Source organism: Myxine glutinosa, chromosome 1 (assembly GCF_964187855.1).
Source record: "Myxine glutinosa chromosome 1, kmMyxGlut1.1, whole genome shotgun sequence".
NCBI lineage: Eukaryota > Metazoa > Chordata > Myxini > Myxiniformes > Myxinidae > Myxine > Myxine glutinosa.
In genome coordinates this window covers 284,526,813-284,552,222 of record NC_136261.1, presented here as the reverse complement: position 1 = coordinate 284,552,222, position 25,410 = coordinate 284,526,813, and the positions used below count along the sequence as shown (strand labels likewise).

At 46.3% G+C, this 25,410-nt stretch overlaps 2 protein-coding genes across 7 annotated transcripts in view; both read left to right on the top strand.

Moving 5' to 3' along the window:
• Positions 1-25,410, top strand: part of INO80 (INO80 complex ATPase subunit) — a 195,538-nt gene that overhangs the window by 92,048 nt on the left and 78,080 nt on the right. For all 6 annotated transcript variants that reach the window (XM_068133886.2, XM_068133863.2, XM_078767152.1 and 3 more), the window contains exons 18-26: positions 1,256-1,373; positions 1,588-1,673; positions 1,779-1,946; positions 2,531-2,664; positions 5,357-5,424; positions 5,659-5,752; positions 5,933-6,095; positions 21,303-21,500; positions 21,620-21,803. In XM_068133886.2, the coding sequence (XP_067989987.1) occupies positions 1,256-1,373; positions 1,588-1,673; positions 1,779-1,946; positions 2,531-2,664; positions 5,357-5,424; positions 5,659-5,752; positions 5,933-6,095; positions 21,303-21,500; positions 21,620-21,803 (1,213 nt within the window). The remainder of the gene's footprint in view (positions 1-1,255; positions 1,374-1,587; positions 1,674-1,778; positions 1,947-2,530; positions 2,665-5,356; positions 5,425-5,658; positions 5,753-5,932; positions 6,096-21,302; positions 21,501-21,619; positions 21,804-25,410) is intronic.
• On the top strand, positions 9,520-12,978 carry LOC144888606 (uncharacterized). The gene has a single exon (XM_078767158.1). It carries the CDS (start codon positions 10,619-10,621, stop codon positions 12,839-12,841), a length of 2,223 nt encoding a protein of 740 aa, XP_078623284.1. The 5' UTR covers positions 9,520-10,618; the 3' UTR covers positions 12,842-12,978.

Below are 25,410 nucleotides of genomic sequence, written 5' to 3'. Positions count from 1 at the left end.
GTAGAGGGCATAGCTCCACCAGGCTGAACAGTTCACTTTTTGTATCCCACGGATAGGCCGGATTTGCATCCAGACTCAACCAAAATCTACTTGACTTGTTCTTGTCACCGACTCAACGCATTGACCATGTTTTGTCATAATCCGTCTCGCTTTTTGAAATTTCAAGCTATATATCGTTTTTGGCCCGATTTCTCAATTGTGAAGAATCACTTTTAAAATTATAGTATCTGGATCCGGATCCAGATCTTCACCAAAATCAAATTGTTTCGTTCTTGTCATGCACCCAACCTCTCCTCCAAATTTTGTCCAAATCTGTGCATAACATTTTGAGATATCCTGCTCACAGACAAACAGAGAGACAAACTGCTGAAAATATAACCTCCATCCACCTTCGGTGGCATAGGTAATAAAGGTATTGGTCGACATCAGTCTACTTTAATGTGAACTAGGGCATGCCCGTACTATATATAAGCTAGGACGTGCCCGTACGTGGGTGCCCGTTCCTTGCCAAAAAAAAAAAAAAAAAAAACATGAATGGTTTGGTCCATTCGCAACGACCACAGAACCCCCCCCTCTATTTACATGCAATGGTTTGGTCCAAAGCGAACGGTTTGGTCCATTCGATGTGATTCGATGATTCGATGTGAATGGTTTGGTCCATTCGCAACGACCACAGAACCCCCCCCCCCTCTATTTACATGAATGGTTTGGTCCATTCGCAAAGCCAAAGCGAACGACCACAGAACCCCCCCTCTATTTACATGAATGGTTTGGTCCATTCGCAAAGCCAAAGCGAACGACCACAGAACCCCCCCCCCCCCCCTCTATTTACATGAATGGTTTGGTCCATTCGCAACGGCAAAGCGAACGGCGAACGGCTAAATCGCCATAGCTCGGTAAGTACTTGTCCGATTAATTTCAAACCTTGAAAAGGCACATCCTCGGGTCCCCAGCAATATACCTGGCAAGTTTCAAGTATATCGGACCGGTAGTTGTCGAGAAACAGCGGTCACAGACAAACAGACAAACGTACAAACGTACAGACAGAGATTACTGGAATTATAGATAGATTAGAAGGACATTATACATATACAGGGCTTCTTCTGGGACCTTAAAATGTGGAGTCAAAATGTTTGCCAACCTAAAAGGAAGAAAAAAAAACGAGCCAATTTTTTTTTTTTAAGCAAATGGACTAATTCTACTTAAGGCTGTTAGTTTGTTTACACTTTTGTCATTATCCTCTCGGTTCCTGCAGCTTTGGGCTTTGTTGCACTTCATTATGCCTACACTGTTCGACTCGCATGAGGAGTTCAACGAGTGGTTCTCAAGGGACATTGAAAGTCATGCAGAGAACAAGTCGATAATCGATGAAAGTGAGTGTTCAGTTACATTTCGGTTATTGAACTTTATTGTTGCACTTTTGCAGCATTGGAAATGTCCCCTTTTTTCTTGTGATAGAAAAAATTACCTCTCCAGGATTTGAACCATGAAACAGGCAAGACAAGAATACTATCAATTGTAATACCCTGAGATATCTTATCTTGCAGTTTCTGTCTTTATTATTATTGGGTTTTTTTGCATGAACAGATCAACTTTCACGCCTGCACATGATTCTAAAGCCGTTCATGTTGCGGAGGATAAAGAAAGAGGTGGAAAACGAGCTGTCGGATAAGGTTAGACACCATGAAAGTGCTGTGTTTCAGTGAAATCACCAGTTTAACACCTGTTGAAATGTTAAGCAATACTGTCAGACATAATGGCATTGCTTTTCTATGCAGATCGAGGTCTTGATGTACTGTCACCTGAACAGTCGGCAACGGCTCCTCTATCAAGGCCTCAAAAACAAGATCTCAATTGAGGATTTATTGCAGTCATCCATGGGCAGCAGTCAGCAAGCTCATACTACCACAAGCAGTCTCATGAACCTGGTCATGCAATTTCGAAAGGCAAGTTTACCCCCAACCCACCTTCCTCTCTAATCCCCATACCTTTCTTTCTTTATTGGAATGCTATGTGATCACTCTGTTCACTTAACTGTTTATTTTATGTCTTTCTTGTCACAATCGTCCTATGATGCAACATTTCTTAGCTGTTAGGAGTGTTGTCTTTCAGGGTGACAATGCTCTGGTCCAGAGAGCACATTGTGTCACCAGGTAGTTTGAGAATGTTGTTGTCAACATCAAACCGACGTGTATTGGAGGACATTCTTGTGGATGAATGGTGCCACATTCCTGCAAAACAGTTGCAGGACCCTTGTTGACTCCATGCCATGTCGTATCAATACAGCGCCCCTTGTTTGTTCGGGCAGGAATGTTTGGAATTTGTCTAGGATTCCGGCAATAACTCGCTTATTCCTCGTCAAAAGACAACATGGGAATTTTTAACATCCATTAGCTAATTCTGGCAGATGGGCCCTTATATTAATGTGAATCTAAGTGGCTCCCTCGTGCTTCGCAAAAAAATTTTTAAATCAAATCACAAGCTTGATAGCATTTGTGATTTTTATTTTTTATTTTTTCCTTGCCCATAGGTATGCAACCATCCTGATCTTTTTGAGAGGCAAGAGACCCGCTCACCCTTCCACTTCTGTTTGGACTACTTTCGTTTGCCCAAAATGGTCTACCGAGAGGCTACACCCACATCTATTTGTTTCTTTAAACAAAAGTGAGTGGATTTGCTGTGTATCTGTAAGACATATTGTATTTTTTTTTTTTTAATAGAACGAGTGGGAAGCCCCGTCAAAATGATGGGTGCACAAAACTCAACACAATACAGAGGATTACCATACACACAAAGTATGAATTATGTCCGACGAATTATTTGCAAAATATAATGGAGTCTAAAAAATGAGACTTCCCTATGTGGGGCTTAGCAGTGAAGGAAGTAATTTGTCAACAATATATCCCTGGTGTTGGGCTAGCGGCTAGGGTGCCGGCTTAGGATCCTAGGATCCTGGGTTCGAATCTCGGTCGATCGCCGAATTAATGCCAGGGGGGTTGACTCAGCCTGTCATCCTTCTGAGGTCGGCTAATTGAGTACCAGTTCACTGGTAATTCCCTGTTTGTCGTTGAAGGCGGCAAAAAGGGTTGGCGTCAGGAAGGGCATCTGGCCGTAAAACATTGCTTCAAAAAGGGGACCAAAAAAACAACAACTACCACGGTCCCCGAAAAGGCCAACCCCCGCTTTGCGGGGAAAAATGGCCTCTAAACGGTGGGGGTTTTTTTTTTTTTTTTGTTTTTTTTTTTATATACACAGTCACACACACACACACATTACCTCCGGGCTAAAACCAAAATTAAGTACAAAGAATACATGGGATCGATCGTGCACATGTTGTTTTTTAAAATCATGGGACGCCTGTTTATAAACTTCCATACAAGGAACACATTGATGAATCACCCTGCCTGTGAAACACCGGATGACCGGGTGACAGTTCATAGCTGGATCGGGATTCAAACCACGGCTAGACAGCTGAGAGGCGTGCATAACTCTAGGCCATCTTGTCATCCCAACACGCCACTTTATTATGCCATACATCCACAATGAACCATCCCTGCAACACGTGGAAACACATCTCAGAGCACACCACAAACCACATCACACTCAACACCAAACACTCAACACCACCACTCAACAAGCCACACACCACAACACACCATACCTCAACACCACACACTATAACTCCAACCCGTCATTTTGACACCCTTCAATTATGCTTTTCACACCAGCGAAATAAATGAAAAGTTTTTTAGTGTATAATTTCTGTTTTAGCCAGACTTTTCACACCAGTAAACACATTCCTTTATTTGGGCATGGTATGATGCCACAGATCGCTGTTGCTTTCTGTATATGAATGAATGAATGAAAAATAACCCGATGTATATACATGAAACAAAAACATGCATACTGCTTTGTGTGCAATATATAATATATTGTGGTTATATACCTGGGGTCATTTCAACTAATCTGTGCTGCTACTTAAAATGGTGGCACATGATTTTAATTGGTGTCGAGTTAGGCCAGTTGTGCAGCCAATGAGTGTAAAGCAGTTCTTCGTTGGTCCACCCACCGATTTACTAATACATACATACATACTTCAAACACAGTTCGGCTATTTAGATATAGATGTCAGCTGAAGGCCGCAGAATTTATTTGTAGGTTCCATGTGATCTTCAGTGATTGATGTGAAATGTGGAAAGAAACCTAGTAGTTTTTCCGGCGTAGCTCATAGAGCAAAGCCGTCTAGAACAGTTTTTGTCCGTCTGTATGTATGTATGTCCCCTCAAACGTATACCAATCAGAGCTGAGGATCTGGTCACATGACAGGGTGATGTGATTGCGTCTTGTGTCATTACTGCGGCTGACTCTCCACACTCCGGCATTTTGATTCCAATTCGTTTTATGCCGAACATATCGTCGAAACTGTCATATATCACAATCGCCATGCTCTATCCTTTTCGTTTTTCAATCAGTGTGAAACACAAACAAACCGATTGTTAAAATGACCATCAAATATCGAAAGCATCGGCGTTGTCTCTTCCAACAAAACGGTACATATAGGCCTTAGGCTTTATGCCTACCCTTCGGACTGCTTCGGACAAATTAAGCCCAGGTTTCTTAATACAGTAGTGTATCATTTCAGTAGTATCGTTTTCGTAATAGTAATAATATAGTAAATATGACCATAACACTTTCATCTCAGTCGTGAACACAAAGTTAATGGAATGAAGCGGTGTATGGTCCATGAATCAATGATAAGCGGTGTACGGACTAACAACCGCGGAAGTAAGGAATTCGCCTCGGTTTTTTGATCGCATGTTATTTACCCAACTCTTGTGGGATATATAGATTACAGTAGATCTTCCCTCAGTTCTGTAAGTAAAACTTACCTCATGAATTTCGGGATTCCTCCAAATTTCTTTGTTTATTGTTATAAACAGCATCAGCGACTGTTTAAAAAGCTAATCATATGTGTTTGTGGTTTGCCTACAGGAGGAGGCTATGCCTACAAAAAGCTATGCCTACAGGAGGAGGCATAGCCGGCTACGGCTAAGCTCCGGTCGGCCCGGCTGTTAGATTTTCGGTCTTGTTTAAGGATTAATGATTTGCATTTGTTCTTTTGTTTGCCGATTTTGATCTTTACTGGTTGATCAAAGTTCACCTCATTTTATCGAATCTTAATTGTGTTCCATGCAGGTATGCTTGGTGCTGTTGTGTACTAATGATGTTGAGGAGCTCCCCATATTTTATTGGTGGAGTGTAGTTCTTTATCACTAGTAATATTACTTCATTTTAGGTGAAGATTGTGATGCTGCTGATAACTTTTAGGTTGTGCAATTATTTGTTTTCTTTGCAGGCTTCTACACTTCACATTTTCTCCTTTTTCTCCAGAGAACATTCACCATTCATTATTCCACAACAAAGGTAAGTTCATGAGAGCTGGAAGCAGGGGAATAGGTGTGGGGAGGGGCTTTGTACATTTGGTGCATATGTGGAGTGACACCTCTGCACCAAGCGTACAAACCAAAGCAATGGCCCGCAGCACAGCAGGGCTTGGCAAGGATAAGACCATAAGATCTTTTACATGTGCATGCCAAATATTTTTTAAAATCTTGAATTGTCACTAAGTAATCCAGTAAAATACATCCTATATTGCAGGATCAAAATGTTGGAGTACCTTTTCTTTTTCACGCTTTGTGGACATGTCCCCAGCTGAACTGCAGAGGTTGGTTCAGCAAGGATCTCTCTACAGGTACATGCAACATTCCATAACTCTGCACACCCACAAGTAAAATTGGTGCTGTCTATTGGTAGGTTGGTATCCTCTGATAACTATGAACATTTTAATGGTGGCCCTTGTGCAATGCTGTGTATGACGTTAACTGTGATTCCTTATGATGAAAGTCTGTATTTGTGCCCACACAACATTTAGGTGGCTGTGCATTGTACAGGCTGCCAGAGCAACCCTGCTCTTGCAGCACCAGCACACTTGGCACGATGATAAAGTAGACAACAGGTTAGGTCATCGGTCGCTGTTCTTTGTTCAAGATCTTTCATCGGTGTCACAGCGACACTTCCTCACCCCTACCATGCGGGTGAGTTTCACGTTTTCTGATCAAACTACAAACAGTTTTTTAAGTAGGTCAATTTAGATATATTTTGAACTCGGAGAGAAGGGGTTTTAAAGTTCTTGTATTGTAGAGCCAGATAAACTGCCAGCTCTCTTTTTATCGTTTTATCCATGTAGAGACGTATGAGGAAACACAAAGAAGCCATGTGTTCTTATCATTCCTACATCATTTAATTATCTGAATAATAACATATTTATTCAGGCTTTGCCTCACACATCCCACAACTAACTACTTCCCAGTTATATTCAGGGATGTAATCCAACCAGAGCGCACCGGAGAGGTGCTCTGGCACGTCAATCCATCCGAGGCGGACATTAACTCCCAACGGTTAAAATAAATAATAATAATAAACGCCCATGTTCACGATGATTTGAGTTATTGTGCTTTGTGTGCTTTTATGGCCAAATAATATGGATCAATCCTTGGATATGTCGATACGTTTAACACTTTGTCTTGGGAGCAATATGATAACAATGCAGGTTTGAGGCAACACAGACGACCAAGGTGAATTGCTGAATATAACAAGGTCTAGAAGTGAGACAAACTTTCCAACCATTTTATATCCTTCATGAATTATCTTATGTTTACAAAACGTATTTACACCCTGGAAGAGGTGGCAGCATGGAAAAGTTTGGATGCCTACAACTAGTTGAAGTCTGAGTGGATCAGTGATCTGGCTGTTCTTCTGTAGAATGGCTATCACATTGTACGAGCAAAGGTAGGCCTGTAATACATCAATGACACAGACTCGTGTTGGCAGAGCAGATAAACATGATGTTATATACAGTCGGACCCTGTCATTCGCAAGGGGATACGTTCCTGGAAAATACCCCGAATGTCGAATCCGCGAATGTGGGGCCATTGTTTCAATGGGGAAAGGAGGGATAGGTCCCCGGCAGTTAATTATTCATGAAAAAGACCTCGAATGGTGACACTGCGAATGGCAACACCCCACATGTCAGGGCATTGTTTCAATGGGGAAAAGGGGGATAGGTTTCCAGTGGTTCCTGATTCATAGTGGAAAAGTTTTTTAAATATTTCGACCGCAAATGCACATGATTACAGTTTCATAAAAAATGCTAGCAAATTAAAAAAAACTATCACCAAGTACCGTTTTCAATGTTTATTGAAAGAAAGCGATTACAGTTTATTAACAGTGCTTAACTAACCGTGCCGTAAAACAACAACAACAAAAAAACAGCATGAAGCTGTTGAGATAGAGGGATCAAGGTAAAAAAAATTGTGTGATGGACAGCTGTCTGGCAGATTGCCGCAGGTTTCTGTGCAGCTCTTTGTATGGGTGCATCACATCATCCAACCCCCTCTTAAACTTGAGGTAACGCTCCATGACCGGGTTGGCTTCTTGCACCCTCTTGGTAATTGCCCATAATTGTTCTGCCGCACCTCACCCAGAAACTTGACCGTGAGGTTGGATATTGGCACTTCTTCCTCCTCATCACTGCCCGCCTCCTCTTCCTCCTCAGAAACCTCGGTAATGGTGTCCAACTCCTCGGTGAGCTCGTCGACATGCGAGGTGATAAAATCCCACAATTACTCATGCTCCATGTCGTCAGGCCCTCCCCTCCCACCTGCCACACCAGCCTCGCAAGTAAATGCCTATCCACCATGTAGTTGGGAAAGCCTGTAAAGTTTTTCACTGCCTGTGGCCACAGGTTTTGCTAGCAGGTGTTTATGTGGAGGCTCTCACGACACCCAACGACTCCTTGATGGCACCGATGCAGTGAACTATGTTGAACTCTTTCCAACACTGCCCGACGGTGAGCTCTGGGTCAGACTCAATCACATCCAAAATGCAGCAAAAGGTGCGGTGGGTGTAATATGTTCTAAAAGTGGAGATTACCCCTTGGTCAAGCTGCTGGATTAGGGCGGTGGTGTTGGGCGGCAGGAAGATCACCTCGACGTTCAGGTGAGCCACCTTCAGGTCCCCGGTGTGGCTAGGATCGTTGTCGATGAGCAGGGGAACCTTGAACACAAGGTTTTTTTTTTTCATCAGGTACCTTTCCACCTGAGGGACGAAACAGTTATTAAACCAGTCCATGTAAATTTCTGCTGTCACCCATGCCTTGTTGGCCCTCCAAAACACCGGCAGCAGGTGTTTGTTCTTGCCATTGAGAGCTTGTGGATTCAGGGAACTGTACAGCATCATGGGCTTTGTCATACAGTCCCCTTTTGCATTTGCACAGAGAAGAAAAGAGATACCCGGACTTGGCGACCTTGAACCCCGATGCTGTCCTCTCTCGCTTTGAGATTAAACTTCTCCTTTGCATTTATTTCCAGAACAGGCCGGTCTCGCCTGCATTGAAGACCTTCTCTGGCAGGTATCCCTACTCATCGATCACCTGCGCGAGTTAAGCAGAGAATGTTTCAGCCGTGCAGGTACTAATAGAGGCGGTGCAGCGTTTTCATTGCGCAACTCTCTGGGCATAACGTCTTATGCAGCAGGTGATATATGTGGTGGAGTGTTTCATTCTGTAACTTACAGGGCATGACGTCTTGCACAGCAGGTGGTAGATACAGTGAAGCATTTTCATTGTATAACAGCTCAGATAATGCCGTATTCAGCAGCTGGAAATATATGCGGTGAAGCGTTTTCATTCTGTACAATAACTCGCGAGGGCTGACGTCTTACACAGTTGGTGGGAAATGCCGCGCAGCTAAGTTTTAGTGTGAATGGTGGGATATGCCATGCAGTTAGGTTTATAGTACGAATGTTGGGAAATGCCACGCAGCTTGCTTATATATTTGTATCTGGCCGCAAAAAGACATGAAAACGCGAAGCACACAGCCGTGAATGTAGAAGCAGCTCATGCTCGCGGCTCATGGAAGATATGTTTTTTTTTCCCGTACATCAAGCTGATTTGTGCTTGGCTGGTGAAAGATATTGTTGCGGATATGAGGATTGCATTTTTTTGATTGTGTTGTATTATATTGGAGATGGTGATGAACTTTGTTGGATATGGCCCCTCCTGCCTCCGGAGCTGTGTAAAGGTCAAAGGGCGTCCCATAATTAGTCCAAAAGCATGCACGTCAGCCAATCATAGAATACCCCTGTTCAATCGTTATATCTTATTATGTGTTTTAGGGTAAGGCTGTGTCTCCCATTAATTGAAATGCTCCATTGCACCAGTGAAAGAGATAGATTCCCTTCATTCCCATTCCCAAAACTTTCATTTCCCCTTTCGTCATTGCCAGGCCTCGAGTGCCATTGCCAAGAACCTCCCCTCCAATTGCCGCCATTGACCACGAGGCAGGGTCGGAGAATAAAGGCGTGTCTCCACCTCATCATAGAGGGGAGGAGTGAGCCAGCCCCACTCTACCAACCATGAGCCAGGGGTTTGGCTAGAGAGGGCGGAGGAAGAGCGATCGGGGAGGTTCGCAAAGGTTGAGGGGCGGGGCCTATATAACCCACGGCAGGGCGTTCCCAAAAGGAGATGAGCTTTTACAGGCAGACGAGAGGGAGTCCAAGCAGTTGGGTCCAAGAGATGAGCTTTTACAGAGAGACGAGAGGGAGTCCAAGCAGTTGGGTCCAAGAGAGGCCCTTTGAGTTGAGTCCGGGAGAAGTCCAGAGTTGAGCTGCAGCTCGAGCCACCGAAACTGCATTTACTGCAGCTCGAGCCACCGAAACTGCATTTACTGCAGCTGGAGCCACCGAAACTGCAGCCACAGCAGCGTGAGGCCTGGACGGCAGTTTGGAGCAGGGCCGCGAAGGAGCGGCGGCTGCCCAATGAGTCGATCAGCTGCAGGACCAGTTGGACCTCCCTATCCCGCCAGCCATCCATCTCCCGCCAGTCCTATCATCATTCCCCGCGTGAGTCTGTCCTTGTTTGTTCTGTCCCTGGGTTAATTAAGCTTGTATAAGCTAAGGATTTCACTGTGTCACCTGCGTCTCATGTGCCAGTAAATAAACGTGACTGCTTTCTTCCTGCTTATATGTGTAAATAATAAACCCAGTTAATCTTCTGTACGTCTTCTTCCTCTTTGCATTCGGTCGCTTTAGAGTTTTCCATATTGAGCAGCTGCGGTGCGATACGGCCAACGTTTGGGGTTGAATCGAGTTAGTCGGGGAATAACTGTTCGGCCGCGGTTACACCACCGCTCGGTCAAAATAACATCTTAACCGCGACCGTAACAATTTGTGTCGGGGAGTGGGATACGAGGCCCGAAGCGCGCTTAACGCGCTCAAAATTACGAGCTGCTGGAAATTTGTGTTGTAAAGAAAAACCCGAATTTTGAAATCGCGCCATGGCTGGTCAAGGCGATCGGATGCCGGTGGGTGAGCTAGAGGAGGGGTTAGGAGTAACCCAGGATCAGAGGGACGAAGTAGAGGAGAACATTGGCAATGTGGTTGAGGGACTGAGGGAGTATCAGACGCACAAAATGGCGTCCTCGCGCACGTGGGTGTAGCGGCACCAAATTTTGCCGCGCCCGCGACCGTAGCAGCGCCACCGGTAGATTGGAATCTTTTTATGATCCAAATGAAGGCCCTTATGGACAAGAATAGTGAGCAATTGGAAGCCAAAATGGGGAACCGGATGGATGCTCAGAGTGAGCAAATGAAGGCTCAGAGTGAGCAAATGGGGGCAATGAGGGGCAAAATGGGCGAAATGGGGGGCAAAATGGGAGAAATGGGGGAACGGCTAGAAGCTAAATTTGAGGGGTTAGACAACGGGATAAAAGAGGTAAAAAAAAATGGGTTAATGGGGTTAGAAAATAGGATGGAAGACAAATTGCGGGAAATAGGGGAGCAATCCGCCCGGGAAATCGAACAGATGGGGAACCAGATAGAGGAGGTGAAAATCGGGTTAGAAAGTAAATTGGATGCTCAGAGGGATGAATTGGGACAGATGAGGGTAGCATCTACAAAAGAGAGGGAGGAGATGAAAGAGGAGATACGACGAGGTGTAAGTGAGGAGGTCTCGGGGGTATGCGAGGAGGTAAAGCGAGGCGAAAAGCGTATAGAGAAAGAGGTGAGGAATAATACGGCGAGGTTACAAGGGGGAATAGAGGGTCTGACGAAGGGAGTAGAACAGCTGACAGTGGGACAAAAGGAACTTGTGGACCAAGTGGAAAAGAACACGGCAATAATCGGGGGGTTAAAAGCGACACAAAAAGACATTAAAAACGAATTAATAGCGACACAGAAGGAATGTCAGATGGTACATGAGGGACTGACAACGAGGTTGGACGAGGTGACAGAGGTAATGGAGACGAAGGACCGGCAGGTGAGGACGCACATAGAAACGGTCACGGTAGCCTTAGAGGACGAACTTGAGGAGACGCAACGGGAAATAAAAGAGGTGAAGCAAAAATTAGAGGAAGTGGAAGAAGAGGTGAGTGAAATTAAGAGACGGACAGAAACAAAAAAAGAAATCCAGGAGGAGGTGATGGAATATGTACAAGGTCGGTGCTCAACTCATAATGATGTGCTCGCTAACCAAATAAAGAGTTTGCAGGTGGCGAAGGAGGTGCGGAGACGAGGTGCCAAGGTGAGTGGCGATATAATCGGAAATGTACATGATGTGAGGGGAGTTTCAGTCGGCTTGGGGGTTGTTGTGGACCCGGGTGTTCGTGAGAGGCCGTTCGTGAAGTGTGCGACAGGTCTGGTGTGCGAAAAAAGAGGTGTGCGAGAATGTCCGACCATGGGGTGTGTGAGGAAAAAGTGCGCGCCGAGGAGTGAGTGTGCTGTCGAGAGTGAGTCGGTCGTAGCGCGTGTGCGAGGGAGCACATGGAAGCGCGGTGTGGTGAGTGTTACGGAGGAAGTAACGAGAGAGTGTGCGCGAGAAAGGTGTGTAACGGACAGGGGCATGAGGAAAGAGTGCGCTGTCGAGAGTAAGGGTGAGTGCGCTGTCAAGAGTGGTGGTGAAAGTAGTGAGAGTGACACGGAGCGTGAGTTGGTTGTGACAGGTGAGCGAGGATGTACACCTGGAATGGAAGGATGCACACCTGGAATGGTAGAGCGTGTGTGGGAATGCATACTTGAGTTGGTCGTGAGGCACGTGGTTGGGTGTGCGAGTGAGAGCACACCTGTAATTGTCACAGAGGAGGTGACCGAGAAGGGGGCGCGAAGAGGTGTGTTGGTGAGGTGTGCGAACAACGAATGTGTGCCAAAGTGTTCGGTGGTCAGGTGTGTGACCAAGTCTGTGAGTGGAATGAGTGTACCTGGGTGTGTAAGAGAAGGTGCAATGACCAAGAGCAGGGAGACGGCTGGATGTATGAGCAAGAAAGGGGTAGCGTATGCGTGTAAGCATGCAGGTGAGGCATCGACGGTAACCGGGTTAGCGGTTAGGACGACATTTAGCCGAGTCGGGCCCTCGGTGCGTGCCGGGCTTCGCGTGCCGCGAGAACCAGCGGGGATCCGAAGCACGGCGGGTTCGAAAGGACCGCCGTACGTGATCCACGCTGGGCCGCGTTGGGAACGGCCGCGTCCGTGCTCCGCTAGGCGGAACGGGCAGCCCGATAGGAAGGGTCATCATGGCGACCCCTTTTTGTTAAGGCGTTCCGGCAGGTCGAGATCGGGCAATTGGATGGCTCCACGCCGAGGTGGTGCGTGGGATCTCGGCCCGGGTAAGCGTCCTTCCCTGCACCGAGTGCCGGACGCATCCAGCCGCCGGCACCAAACAACCCGCATTCATTGCGCGGCTTTACGAAGCCAGGCTTTGGACAGGAATTGGCGCACCGAGAGGCATTAGTTAGTAGACTGTGTGACGAGAATAGTGTTTTGGACCCAAAATTAGAACAAGGCAAAATTTGATGATTGGTACGGTGATTGGCAGATGATTGGCAAATTTTTGATTTGTTGAAATTTGATGTGCAAAATTGGTAGTGGGAAATGCCCCATGTGATGGGATGGCCAATCCACCATCCCTCACAAGGGGGGCAAAGGAGCACTAGATTTATGGGGTTGATGGCAGTGAAAACTAGCCCGGGAGGGTTAGGATATATCGTGTGTAGGGATCTAGCGAAGATGACATTAGGTAACGGTAAGATTAGTTAGTGACTGATACCTGTAGTGGGGACGCAGGTAGGTTAGTGTGGATGATAATGACGTGGTATGTGCTTAGTTTAAAGGGAAGACGGGGAGCACTAAGTTAGCAGGTTAACAGGTAGTTCAGATGATGCCGTGTGAGTGTTGGAGGTGTATACAAGTGTATTGTGAAAAGTGTATGGTGAACAGGTGTGATTGTGAGGAACAGGTGTGACTGAACAGGTGTGATTGCACAGGTGTGCAACTGAACAGGTGAATGGAGCAGTGTATGAGTGAGTGAAGGTGATGGGTGTTGTGCTGACCAAATGGTCCAGGAAGGAAGGAGGGTGCAGGTGGCACCAGGTGTGAGTGCACAGGTGTGCACCAACAGGTGTGTGAAATACATGGAGTGTGGAATATATGGAGTATTGGAATGGATGGTTGTGGTGTGAGTAGAATGGAAACTATGGAGTGGAGTGGATGGTGCGAAGGTGTGAATGGGGGAAGGATGGACCCCCATCACGAATACCCGGGGCGGGTAGTGTAAGTGGGTATAGGTAAATTGTGGTTGGATATTGGCATCTGTGGTGCGGGTGGAAGAATGGTATTTGGATGGGTGCATTAGTGTTGTGGAAATGGCTGGGCGTGTAGCCTGTTAGTGTGTGTAGTTGGTTTGGGCACTCCACCACTATGAGGATGTTGGCCAGGTGAGTCCGCAGGTGGGCTCTGGGAGCCGGTAGTTGTGGATGGGGCCTGAGGATCCGGAGGACGGACCCGGGTAGCCCAGTGCCAGAGGGCACCGAGTGGGGTGACAGAGCCAGGAGGGGCCTTCCCCAGTTAGTTAGGTTAGGGTGAGGAGCTGGGTAAGCTCGGGTGGCAACTGCAGTGGTGGAGGTGTGCAGGTGGGTAGACCTGCTGGGAGAGCTACACGTCACAGCCCAGAAATTGTGCAAGGGCACCGGGAGATGAATCGGGGGAGTGAGACCCCAAATTGAGAAGCACCACAGTTTGGTCAATGGGAATTGGTTTTTAGAACCCATAGTGTAAGTTGGCCAATGGATTGGCAGGGAAAGACCCCGGGTAGTGTAACATGTGGTAAAGTCATTTAGAGGATAGTTAGGATGAAGAAGTCTCCTCGCACCATCTGCATGCACTCACCTGAGGTGACAGGTACTCCACACCATGCCATGTTTTGATTATTCTTTATTGTGCAGATGTTTGGAATGTGAGACGCATCATGACGTGGGTGTGACATTGTGCTTTGATGTTCCATCTCTTCCTCCTTATGAGGATTGATGATGAATTGGGTGATGGCAAATTTTGAAGTAGAGGGATTGTGGTGACGAATTTGGTATAGGGGAAATATGGGGAGACGAGACATTGGCGACGAATTTGTAAATGTGTAGATTTTGTAAATATGGGGTAAGGGCAAGGGTAGTGTAGGTGACAGGGGGGGTGACGTACGGTAGGGACGAGCTTTCTCATTTCGCTCTCCGTACGCATTTCGCCTTGCATTGCCTTATTGATGTGTACCCTTGTGACCTTACCCCTCGCTCATTTGTCTTCCCCCTTTTGTCTCCCACATGACCTGTGCGCCATTGGGGAGCGTGCGTGAGTCGGCCATTGTGCGCCAGGAACTCTCAGAACCAGCTGTCTGCATCGATGCACCACATGATGGACCACATGTCTGTGGCCGAGCACCACTTCTGGACCCCATGGGTTGGGGCATGGCCCCTCTGCTGGAACCGGCCATGAGGGCCCGAAATCTTGCTGGCGGACCTTGGCCACAGGGCACTGATGCCCCACAGGTGAACCACACGTAGTCGGCCTTGTGGGCCATAAATAAATAAAAGGGACACGTTGGGTGCAAGTTTTAATACAAATAGGCCGCCAGCAAAGGAAAAAGACAACATCTGGAAGAAAATAATAACAGCCAGCAGAGGGAGCCGAAGAGCAAGAGATCACCTGCAGGGTTAGGGGTTGTTGGTTTATTTTTATTCATGAACAATGGTGACTGCACCGATTGGTGCTTGAGGGTGTTTTGGTGCGTTTTGGGTGCTTTCATGGTGCATTGATGCAGAGCAGACTGTCTCCCCCCCAGAAAGAACAATTACAGGTCCTGGGTTGAGTTTTGTAAATAAAATAGCGTCACTGTAAATAATGCTTCCCACCGTCAATGTATAGTTTGAAGACCATTCCGCAATTCGGTTAACTGTGGGCGTAAGTCTGTTAGGCAGGGTGCAATGGAGCAGCGGGACACATTTATTTATGTTTTAAAACTGTCGCACTCAGGGTCAGGTTAAAAGTAGAGGGAACTACACCTACATGTCACACTAAATAAAAGTTGTAGGCCCGGGACGTGCTTAAGAGGAGGAGGGTGCAGTGTTGCGGATATGAGGATTGCATTTTTTTGATTGTGTTGTATTATATTGGAGATGGTGATGAACTTTGTTGGATATGGCCCCTCCTGCCTCCGGAGCTGTGTAAAGGTCAAAGGGCGTCCCATAATTAGTCCAAAAGCATACACGTCAGCCAATCATAGAATACCCCTGTTCAATAGTTATATCTTATTATGTGTTTTAGGGTAAGGCTGTGTCTCCCATTAATTGAAATACTCCATTGCACCAGTGAAAGAGATAGATTCCCTTCATTCCCATTCCCAAAACTTTCATTTCCCCTTTCGTCATTGCCAGGCCTCGAGTGCCATTGCCAAGAACCTCCCCTCCAATTGCCGCCATTGACCACGAGGCAGGGTCGGAGAATAAAGGCGTGTCTCCACCTCGTCATAGAGGGGAGGAGTGAGCCAGCCCCACTCGACCAACCATGAGCCAGGGGTTTGGCTAGAGAGGGCGGAGGAAGAGCGATCGGGGAGGTTCGCAATGGTTGAGGGGTGGGGCCTATATAACCCACGGCAGGGCGTTCCCAAAAGGAGATGAGCTTTTACAGGCAGACGAGAGGGAGTCCAAGCAGTTGGGTCCAAGAGATGAGCTTTTACAGAGAGACGAGAGGGAGTCCAAGCAGTTGGGTCCAAGAGAGGCGCTTTGAGTTGAGTCCGGGAGAAGTCCAGAGTTGAGCTGCAGCTCGAGCCACCGAAACTGCACTTACTACAGCTCGAGCCACCGAAACTGCATTTACTGCAGCTCGAGCCACCGAAACTGCATTTACTGCAGCTGGAGCCACCGAAACTGCAGCCACAGCAGCGTGAGGCCTGGACGGCAGTTTGGAGCAGGGCCGCGAAGGAGCGGCGGCTGCCCAACGAGTCGATCGGCTGCAGGACCAGTTGGACCTCCCTATCCCGCCAGCCATCCATCTCCCGCCAGTCCTATCATCATTCCCCGCGTGAGTCTGTCCTTGTTTGTTCTGTCCCTGGGTTAATTAAGCTTGTATAAGCTAAGGATTTCACTGTGTCACCTGCGTCTCATGTGCCTGTAAATAAACGTGACTGCTTTCTTCCTGCTTATATGTGTAAATAATAAACCCAGTTACTCTTCTGTACGTCTTCTTCCTCTTTGCATTCGGTCGCTTTAGAGTTTTCCATATTGAGCAGCTGCGGTGCGATACGGCCAACGTTTGGGGTTGAATCGGGTTAGTCGGGGAATAACTGTTCGGCCGCGGTTACACCACCGCTCGGTCAAAATAACATCTTAACCGCGACCGTAACAATATGTTTTAGAACTGTTATACTCGTGGGTTGTGGGAGATATTGTCATGTGTCTGCCCAGTAATGAACACCGCAGGGTGACACGGATGACCAAACGAGCTTTTTTAACACCAAGGCGTTCAATTCAATGGCTGACCTTCCTTACACGCGAGGGAAAGGAGGGTGACTAACTTACCTGGACGACTTTCACCCGACGTCTTCGCACCTGGATAATCAATCAACTCAAACCGACACGGAATGAAAATGTACAAAATAAACAGGTTTATTGAAAATAAATGCCAGCAACAAGAAAATTCACACACACACACACACACACACACACACACACACACACACACACACACACCTTGTTAAGGCCATTTTTCCCTGCTAGAGCGGGGGTTAGCCTTGCGGGCCCCATGACAATCATCATGGTTCCCTTTTTGAAGCAATATTTTTATGGCCGGATGCCCTTCCTGATGCCAACCCTTTAGTCACCTCTTACGACACTCAGGGATACGGTGTACCTATTCTAAACCGGGGCACACACTGGCATACAAGAAAATTCACGATAAACTAATATCCTAAATGGAACGTCCCCACACAGACCGGAATACAGACAAAGGGAAATATAAAGGTGAAAATAAATGCATTATTTTGGTGGGCACTTAGCTCTGAGCTGCTCTTGAACCTCGTCAGGAATCGTCCAAACCCCCGCGTCCTTGGCGGGAACAGCACGCTTTGCCGCGCAGCTCGCGAGCATGACTCGGCCTCCTATGCAGTCCGCATCTCTCGCTGTCGAGCACGAAGTCAGCAGGCCGCGCCCGTTCCGCTCGTCAATGAATTCCCCTCGCACAGGAGCACTATGAACTCCGACCAGTCGCCGTGAACTCCCGAAGAAGAGCCAGATATCGAATTGTGACAGTTCACCACCAAAGCCAGAAGATGCGAGGAAGTCAAGAGAGACAGCCAAGAGAAGTCCAGAAGCGAGAAGAGAAGCAAGAGAGAAAATTTCGGGCAGAGCGTTCTTTTATACTCGAGGCTCTGACATCATCCGTGCTTGCTCCACCAATCCCATCGTCACATCTTAGCAATCCTTGCACCAATCAATCCCGGACTAATCACTGCTCTACCGGGCGTGGCCTCTGGGACCTGCCTGCTTGTGTTGCGATGTGACTGCTGCAGCATCAGCGGTAGTTGAATGTCCCGGTTCCGGTCGCTCTTATTTATTGTTGTAAATGCGCGATTTCCTGGCTATGTGTGTGTGCGCTGCTGTATCATCAGGAACAGAGGAAATATAACAGTTCATTACATACAGGGGATTCATTACCCATAATCCCTAACTAATTAATATAAACCCACCCCTCGTGATGGGAACCAAGATACGTGCTTACACGACATATGGTCTACCGGATCCCTACTTATGATACGTGGGCTTTCTTTTTCTTCACGACAGTCGGAGCACAATACCTATGCAATTCTACCTGGACCAAGGTATTGCCTACCCCCCACAAACGTAACAATATTTTTTGCGCCCCAAAAAACCATGAATACGTGGGGCACAGGGCTGTGAATGTAGAAGCACGTTGCATTTTATCAACCATGGATGATACGCGTCTGTGAATGTTGGGACCGCGAATGCTGGGGTCCGACTGTACTGCATATTAACATCGTGCTTATCTGCTCTGACATCTTCAACACTCTCGGATGTTTATCCGGCCACAAAGCTTTATCTTCTGTCGTCAATTCCAAGAAAGAAACCAACTAAACAAATAATGCTAGCAGACCAGAGACCCAGCTTAAGGCCTGGTCCGTCCATGTTCCCAGACCATACAGCTTCGAGACGAGTGTACGTACCTCGAGGTCATCCTACCACCCCTTACCACATAGTACGAAAATAAATAATAATAAATAAATAAAACCTCGGTATTTCTTGAAATACTGCACATTGTTTTGTTCAAAACAGTGACTTTTTATTAAAAGGTGTGTGTATAGTTGGGTTTCTCCATTTGCGGGTTTCAGGAGGTGGAACAAAGTCCTCCCAGGACCCAAAGTATCCACCTCATCTTCGGTAAGGGATCACAGTTCATGGACCAAGCTGTTCAACTTTTTCAGAGTTTTATTTCAAGGACTTTTTTCAGTGTCGTCATGAACCCGGGATTGCCTCCAGTTGTAGTTAATTTGTGGTAATATTCCCGGGGATGGTTTTCAAATTCTCAGTGAGGTTCTTCTTTATTGTTCCTGTTGCTCCAATTATATTATCACTGGTACAATTACCACTGTGTGTGCACGTGCGTATGAAACTTTTGCTTATCGTGCTAAAATGTGCGTGTTTTTTATTTATCACTCATTTTGGGGACTCAATGGTTAGTGCTATGTAGCTAAGATCTAGCAATGACGTCACGGACGACACATTTTTGCAGGACTCACGTACTTCAAAATTTGGCACTACACCGCTGCTTATCTATATTATCATAGCCGTAGATGATTCTGTCTGTTGGGTGTCTGTCCGGGGTGTGGATTACTCGGTTTGCAGAGTAGCTCCACCCATAGCTCCACCCATTCTGGGAGTGGCTTCATATAATTATAAACAAATATCCACCATTTTATTAACTCGCATAGCTTTGAGGCCTGTTTTGTAGGCCCGTGGTGTCTTGCTCTCTCCCAGTTTTATTTCAAATCAAATTCGATATATCATTTCATTTTTCACAGTCGCTAACATACTTTTAGACTCGGTTGAAAAAAAACGGGAAGAAAATCCAATGAAAGTTGGCGTTTATAGAACGAAATGAATTTTCAAACGCCTGTAACTTCAAGGCCATTGAGTCTCTCTCACGCCTTTATCTCCAATCTAACTCACCATATGATTTCATTTTTATCGATGGTTTCAGACTCGGTGTCAGCAATAATTGAGAACATTCCACACACGTGGGAAAATGCAGAGATATATTTTTAAAAATCGCGTCATGGTGTATCATACACCGCCCAACATGACACCGACGGCAACGTGTCCATATATATTAAAAATTCACTTTTGCTTTTCCGTTAAGATATATTACTTTTTCGTTTGATGACAGTCGTCACAAAAACGTCAACAATGATGCCGACATATATTTCTTCGTTTTTATTTCATTCAACATTATTAGCCGGAAGTAAAATATGTTTCAGGAAATTACCGAGAGATATTTCTTCGTTTTTTTTATTAGTTATGTGCGCATACACTTTAAATAGGTTTATTTGAAATCTTTAATTTTCCACAATATAATTTACTTGCCATTTATCATTTGATGATTACGAGACACTTCTTCTTGAGGATCGCGACAATTCATGCGCTGCGTGGAAACTTCTATTTCCAAAACGAATGAGACGATCGATGAAGAACGCAGACTTGAACAGGATGCAGCAAGAAAACGAATGAGACGGGCGAACGAGTCCATCGACGAACGTCAATGCAAACTTGCGGGGTCACCCGTGGGAATCCCACGGGCATGGATGTGTGTGACATTTCGACATATTGAGTTAGATGCTGCACATTCATTTTTACAAAATGGTTACTGGTAAGTCATCAGATCCAGAAATGGTGTAATGAACACAATTTATTTACGCGCAAGCAAGAAAGCAAGACGGCCCGATTTCCGATTCCGACGGGCGAGACGGGCCGACGGGCGAGACGGGCCGATTTGGAGCAAGAAAAAGAATGAGACGGGAGAAAAACGAGAGAAACGAGACGGGGAAAGCCGATTGGAGAGGCGAGTGAGGAGCGATTGGAGAGGCGAGTGAGGAGCGATTGGAGAGGCGAGTGAGGAGCGATTGGAGAGGCGAGTGAGGAGCGATTGGAGAGGCGAGTGAGGAGCGATTGGAGAGGCGAGTGAGGAGCGATTGGAGAGGCGAGTGAGGAGCGATTGGAGGGGCGAGTGAGGCACGATTGGAGAGGCGTGTGAGGGATTGGAGAGGAGTGTGAGGGATTGGAGAGGTGAGGAGTGTGAGGGATTGGAGAGGAGAGGAGTGCTAGGTGGAGAGAGGAGAGTGTCAGGCGGAGACAGGAGAGTGTCAGGTGGAGAGGCGTGAGAGGTCACATATTATGTGAAATAAATAAATTGTGTTCATTACACCATTTCTGGATCTGATGACTTGCCAGTAACCATTTTGTAAAACTGAATGTACAGCATCTAACTCAATATGTCGAAATGTCACACACATCCATGCCCGTGGGATTCCCATGGGTGACCCCGCTCGTATTGTTATATTGGTAGTAATATATGGGTCCTACTGTTAATATTCCTCTTGTCATGACGTGTGACCACAGTGCCAATGCCGACATCGTGTCTGGTGAAAGTTGCTTCTGAAAGGTTTATCTTCACCTGATTGCAAACAGGAATGTTCACATGATGACCATATGCTTCAACATGCGGTGCTTATTGCTGGCAACGCATAAAATCAGTCCTCACCTCTAAATTGGATTGCCCAAAATGAAGTCATATTGTCATTCGTGCTGTCGTATTAGTACCCATATGATTGGCTGTTGTCTGTTTTCCCCTCTGTTTAGGCGCTTGTCTTTGTGGAGCCCTCGGAGGCTATTTGCTGTCATGCTGATCACGTGATCTTCAATCTGTCATCCTCGCAAACCCAAGTATCTCCATCTTGTCTTGCTCGGTCCACATCTGTGTTTCCAGGCTCACATATTGTGACACGACGCTGTCTTCCATCTTCTTTTTCTCCTTTTCTGTACACCTACATCCCACGGGTCAGTTGGCTTGGTGTTTTGATATTTTTAGGTTTGTGTTATTGTAATTTGTGGAGTGATATTGACAGTTTGGTCTGCTTTTGGGTTTTTGCTGATCTCACTCCACTCTGCTTGCCCAGGCTACGGGCCCATTTCCTCAATGCTTCTGCAGTGACCGCAGTGCGGAGATTGAGAGGTTACAGCTGGAGCGATGTGGCCCTGTAAACCACAAGCAGCTACTGCTGTTTGGAAGTGAGAAAGGTCATCAAGGGGGTGTCACCGCCCTTCGACCACATCATGGCTGGTCTTACATCCGCATTCCTGGTTCGTATATGAGAATGGGTGATAAAGAAGTGATGTTGCTGTTGCTGAAATGATTGATTTTGGCCACTTCAATCTGCATATTAATCAGATGGTCGGGCAAGTATTTGGTTGAGAAAACGAAAAGGAGGCAGTCGGGGATTTGGTGAGAGGAAGACGGTTATGGGAATTTTAAGGGACAAAGCACGGCAAAACAGATTGGAAAGAGGTGAGATTAAGAGTGAAGGAAGGAGTCATGTTTGGAGTATTACCCGTGGAGCTTGGAGAGAGGGTACGGTGTGTCAAAAATTATTCAAGGTTCAGATAAAACTCCAAACAATCAGCATTTGTTATGAGCATCGTACATTGTAAAATACCTTGTAATGGATCATTGGCTAAAAACAGACTCGTAGCATAGGAAATAATAATAATAATAATAATGCATTTATTTTATATAGCGCTTTTCAGGAAGCCCAAAGACGCTTTGACAGAGTGCAAAACATAATGCATAGCAAAACATAAAAACAATTGCAAAAAAGAAGAATCAATAGGGAAATATTCAAAGCACAAAGGAGGGAGAAGGAGAGGAGATAGTCAGGGGTTAGATGCTGTGGGTTAAATGTTGAATGCAGTGTTGAACAGGTGGGTCTTGAGTGATGTTTTGAATGTGTTGAGTGAGGAGGAGTCTCTGATGGTGTGAGGTAGCGAGTTCCAGAGGGTGGGAGCAGCGATGGAGAAGGCCCTGTCCCCCCAGGATCTAAATTTGGTCCGGATGGGGGGGGTCAGGAGGTTGGTACCAGCAGAGCGGAGGTTGCGGGTGGGAGTGTGTCTGGAGAGGAGGTCAGCCAGGTAGGATGGGGCCAGGTTATGGAGGGCTTTGTAGGTCAAGAGGAGGATTTTGTACTGGATTCTCTGGGAGATGGGGAACCAGTGGAGCTTGTAAAGGACGGGGGTGATGTGGTCATGGGTCCGGGAATGGGTGAGTAGACGGGCAGCGGAGTTCTGAATGTATTGGAGTTTATTAGTGATTGTTGAGGGTGAACCATAGAGGAGGCTATTGCAGTAGTCCAGACGGGAAGTGATGAAGGCGTGGATGAGGGTTTCTGCAGCCGTGGAGGAGAGGGATGGACGGAGACGGGCGATGTTGTTCAGGTGAAAGAAGGCTGTCTTTGTGATCTGTTTAGTGTATTTGTCGAAGGAGAGGGTTTGGTCAAAGATGATGCCAAGATTCCGGATGTGAGGGGAGGTGGATACTGGGAAACCGTCGATGTTGAGGGCAAAGTTATGGGTGGACTTGGTGAGCGTTTTTGGGCCAATGATGATTATTTCAGATTTATCACAGTTAAGTTTGAGGAAGTTGATTTGAAGCCAGGATTTTATTTCAGTGATGCAGTTTGTCAGGATAGAGTGGGTGGCGGTGGAGATGGACTTGGTGGAGATGAAAAGCTGGATGTCATCGGCGAAGCAGTGGAATTGGAGACCATGACGGCGGATTAAGTGACCGAGGGGGGACAGGTAAAGGATGAAGAGGAGGGGGCCAAGAACTGAACCTTGGGGGACACCTTGGGGGAGGGGAGCAGTGGGGGATTTGCAGTTATTGATGGAGATGAACTGACGTCTGTCAGAGAGGTATGATTTAATCCAAGAGAGGGCAGTGCCGGTAATGTTAAAGGTGGTTTCAAGTCGGGTGAGGAGGATGGTGTGATCGATGGTGTCAAAGGCGGCGCTGAGGTCGAGGAGGATGAGAATGTTGAGGTTGCCAGCGTCAGAGGAGAGGAGAAGGTCGTTGGTGAGGAGAGGAGAAAGTGAGTAAAAAGAAAGCAAGTGGCAGTGGAATGTAAAGTGAAACCCAGCAACAATAACAGATTAAATACAAAATCCTGATGTCTTGCGATATACAGACTTGTCATTTAATATGGAATATTTTTTTTGTGGGGGTGAACTTACTTTTCAAGATGACTTCGAACCAAAAGTTCATTGGAATTATGTTGAAATTATTCTAGATTTTGTTAATGTGACCTTTAAAAGAAACAAAAACCACATTTGACATTTCGAAACAAATAAATTGATCCTTGAAAGTTATGGAAACTGATATCGAACTAAATTCACGGACAGTACTGTGTTAAACTTCTGTACGTTTTCCAGAAGTATCTCTTTATTTTGCACATTAGCCAAAAAAAATTTTAACAAAAGTTAACTTACGACTGGGATTACGGACAGTAAAATTACAGTTCAGTACTTCGTGTAACCCCCACGAGCATTCAGGAGAGCACGTACATGTTGAGGCATGCTGTTCACGAGATTTGCCAAGGTTTGGACAGGAATCGCTTGCCATGCAGTGACAATAGCCTGCTGCAATTCACGCACAGAGGTCGGCTGCTGGTCCAAGTGGTCGATTTGACGCGTTAATTCTGCCCACAAGTTCTCTATCGGATTCATATCCGGGGACATGGCAGGCCACTCCATATGCTCTACACCACGGTCAGCAAGAAAGTGTTGGATCATGCGAGCATGATGAGGCCGTGCATTGTCATCTTGGAAGACAAAGTTTCCTCGAAAGGCTGCACGAGCAAATGGAAGCAATGTTTCTTCCAGAATGGCCCTGTACTTGAACTGGTTCAGGTTTCCATTCAGAACAACCAGGTCAGTTTTGCCCCCTGCATGAAAAGCAGCCCAAACGGTCACCCCACCACCTCCAGCTTGGACTCTTGGCACTATACAATCTTTGTTGTAGGCTTCATGCACTTGTCTGCATACTCAGACACGGCCATCTTGACGATAGACCAGAAATCTAGACTCGTCACTGAAGATCACATGATTCCAGTGTCCTGGCTGCCATTGACGGTGCTCTCTGGCCCACTGCAATCAGCGCTGGCAGTGTTGTCTGGTCAGGCTTGGCTTTCTCAGGGGACGCCTGGCACGATAGCCTGCTTGAACCAGTCGTTGGTTGACTAGCCTTCTGGATACAGGCACATTTGTCAGTTGCTGCCACTCAGCCCTAAGCCGATTAGCTGGCTTGGTATGGCCATTGCGGACTAACCGGTGCAGCTGGCGATCATCCCTCCTTGTCGTTCTGCGGGGACGTCCTGGCCTCGGTATTGGAGTAGGGACACCCCTCTGAGCATTTCGTTTCAGGATCTTTGACACCTGACCTTGAGTGATGCCATACTGCCGAGCAATAGCACGCTCTTTCATGCCGTAATTTTGTAAAGCCACCACTCCATGACAAACAGCATTGTCGAGTTGACGGACCATCTCCAGAGGAAGCGGCAATAACTTTTGGAGACGTGCAGCAGTTGTTTTCCACTAATACAGAACGCAACAACCCTTGTATACCCGACTGTGAAGCCAATCGTCAAATGCACCTGTCCGTACATTTTGCCATGCCACCTGTGATATAATCCTGTTGTTCTCTTCTTGCTGTGACAGACAATCAGTGACATGGTTCTTTTAACAAATAAATCACCAAAGTGTAAAAGGAACTCACCAGATTCATATACTGAGTTAAGAAAGTAAACCCAAGTCAAGAAAAAAAAAAATCCATATTAAATGCCAAGTCTGCATATATATATATATATATATATATATATATATATATATATATATATATATATATATATATATATATATA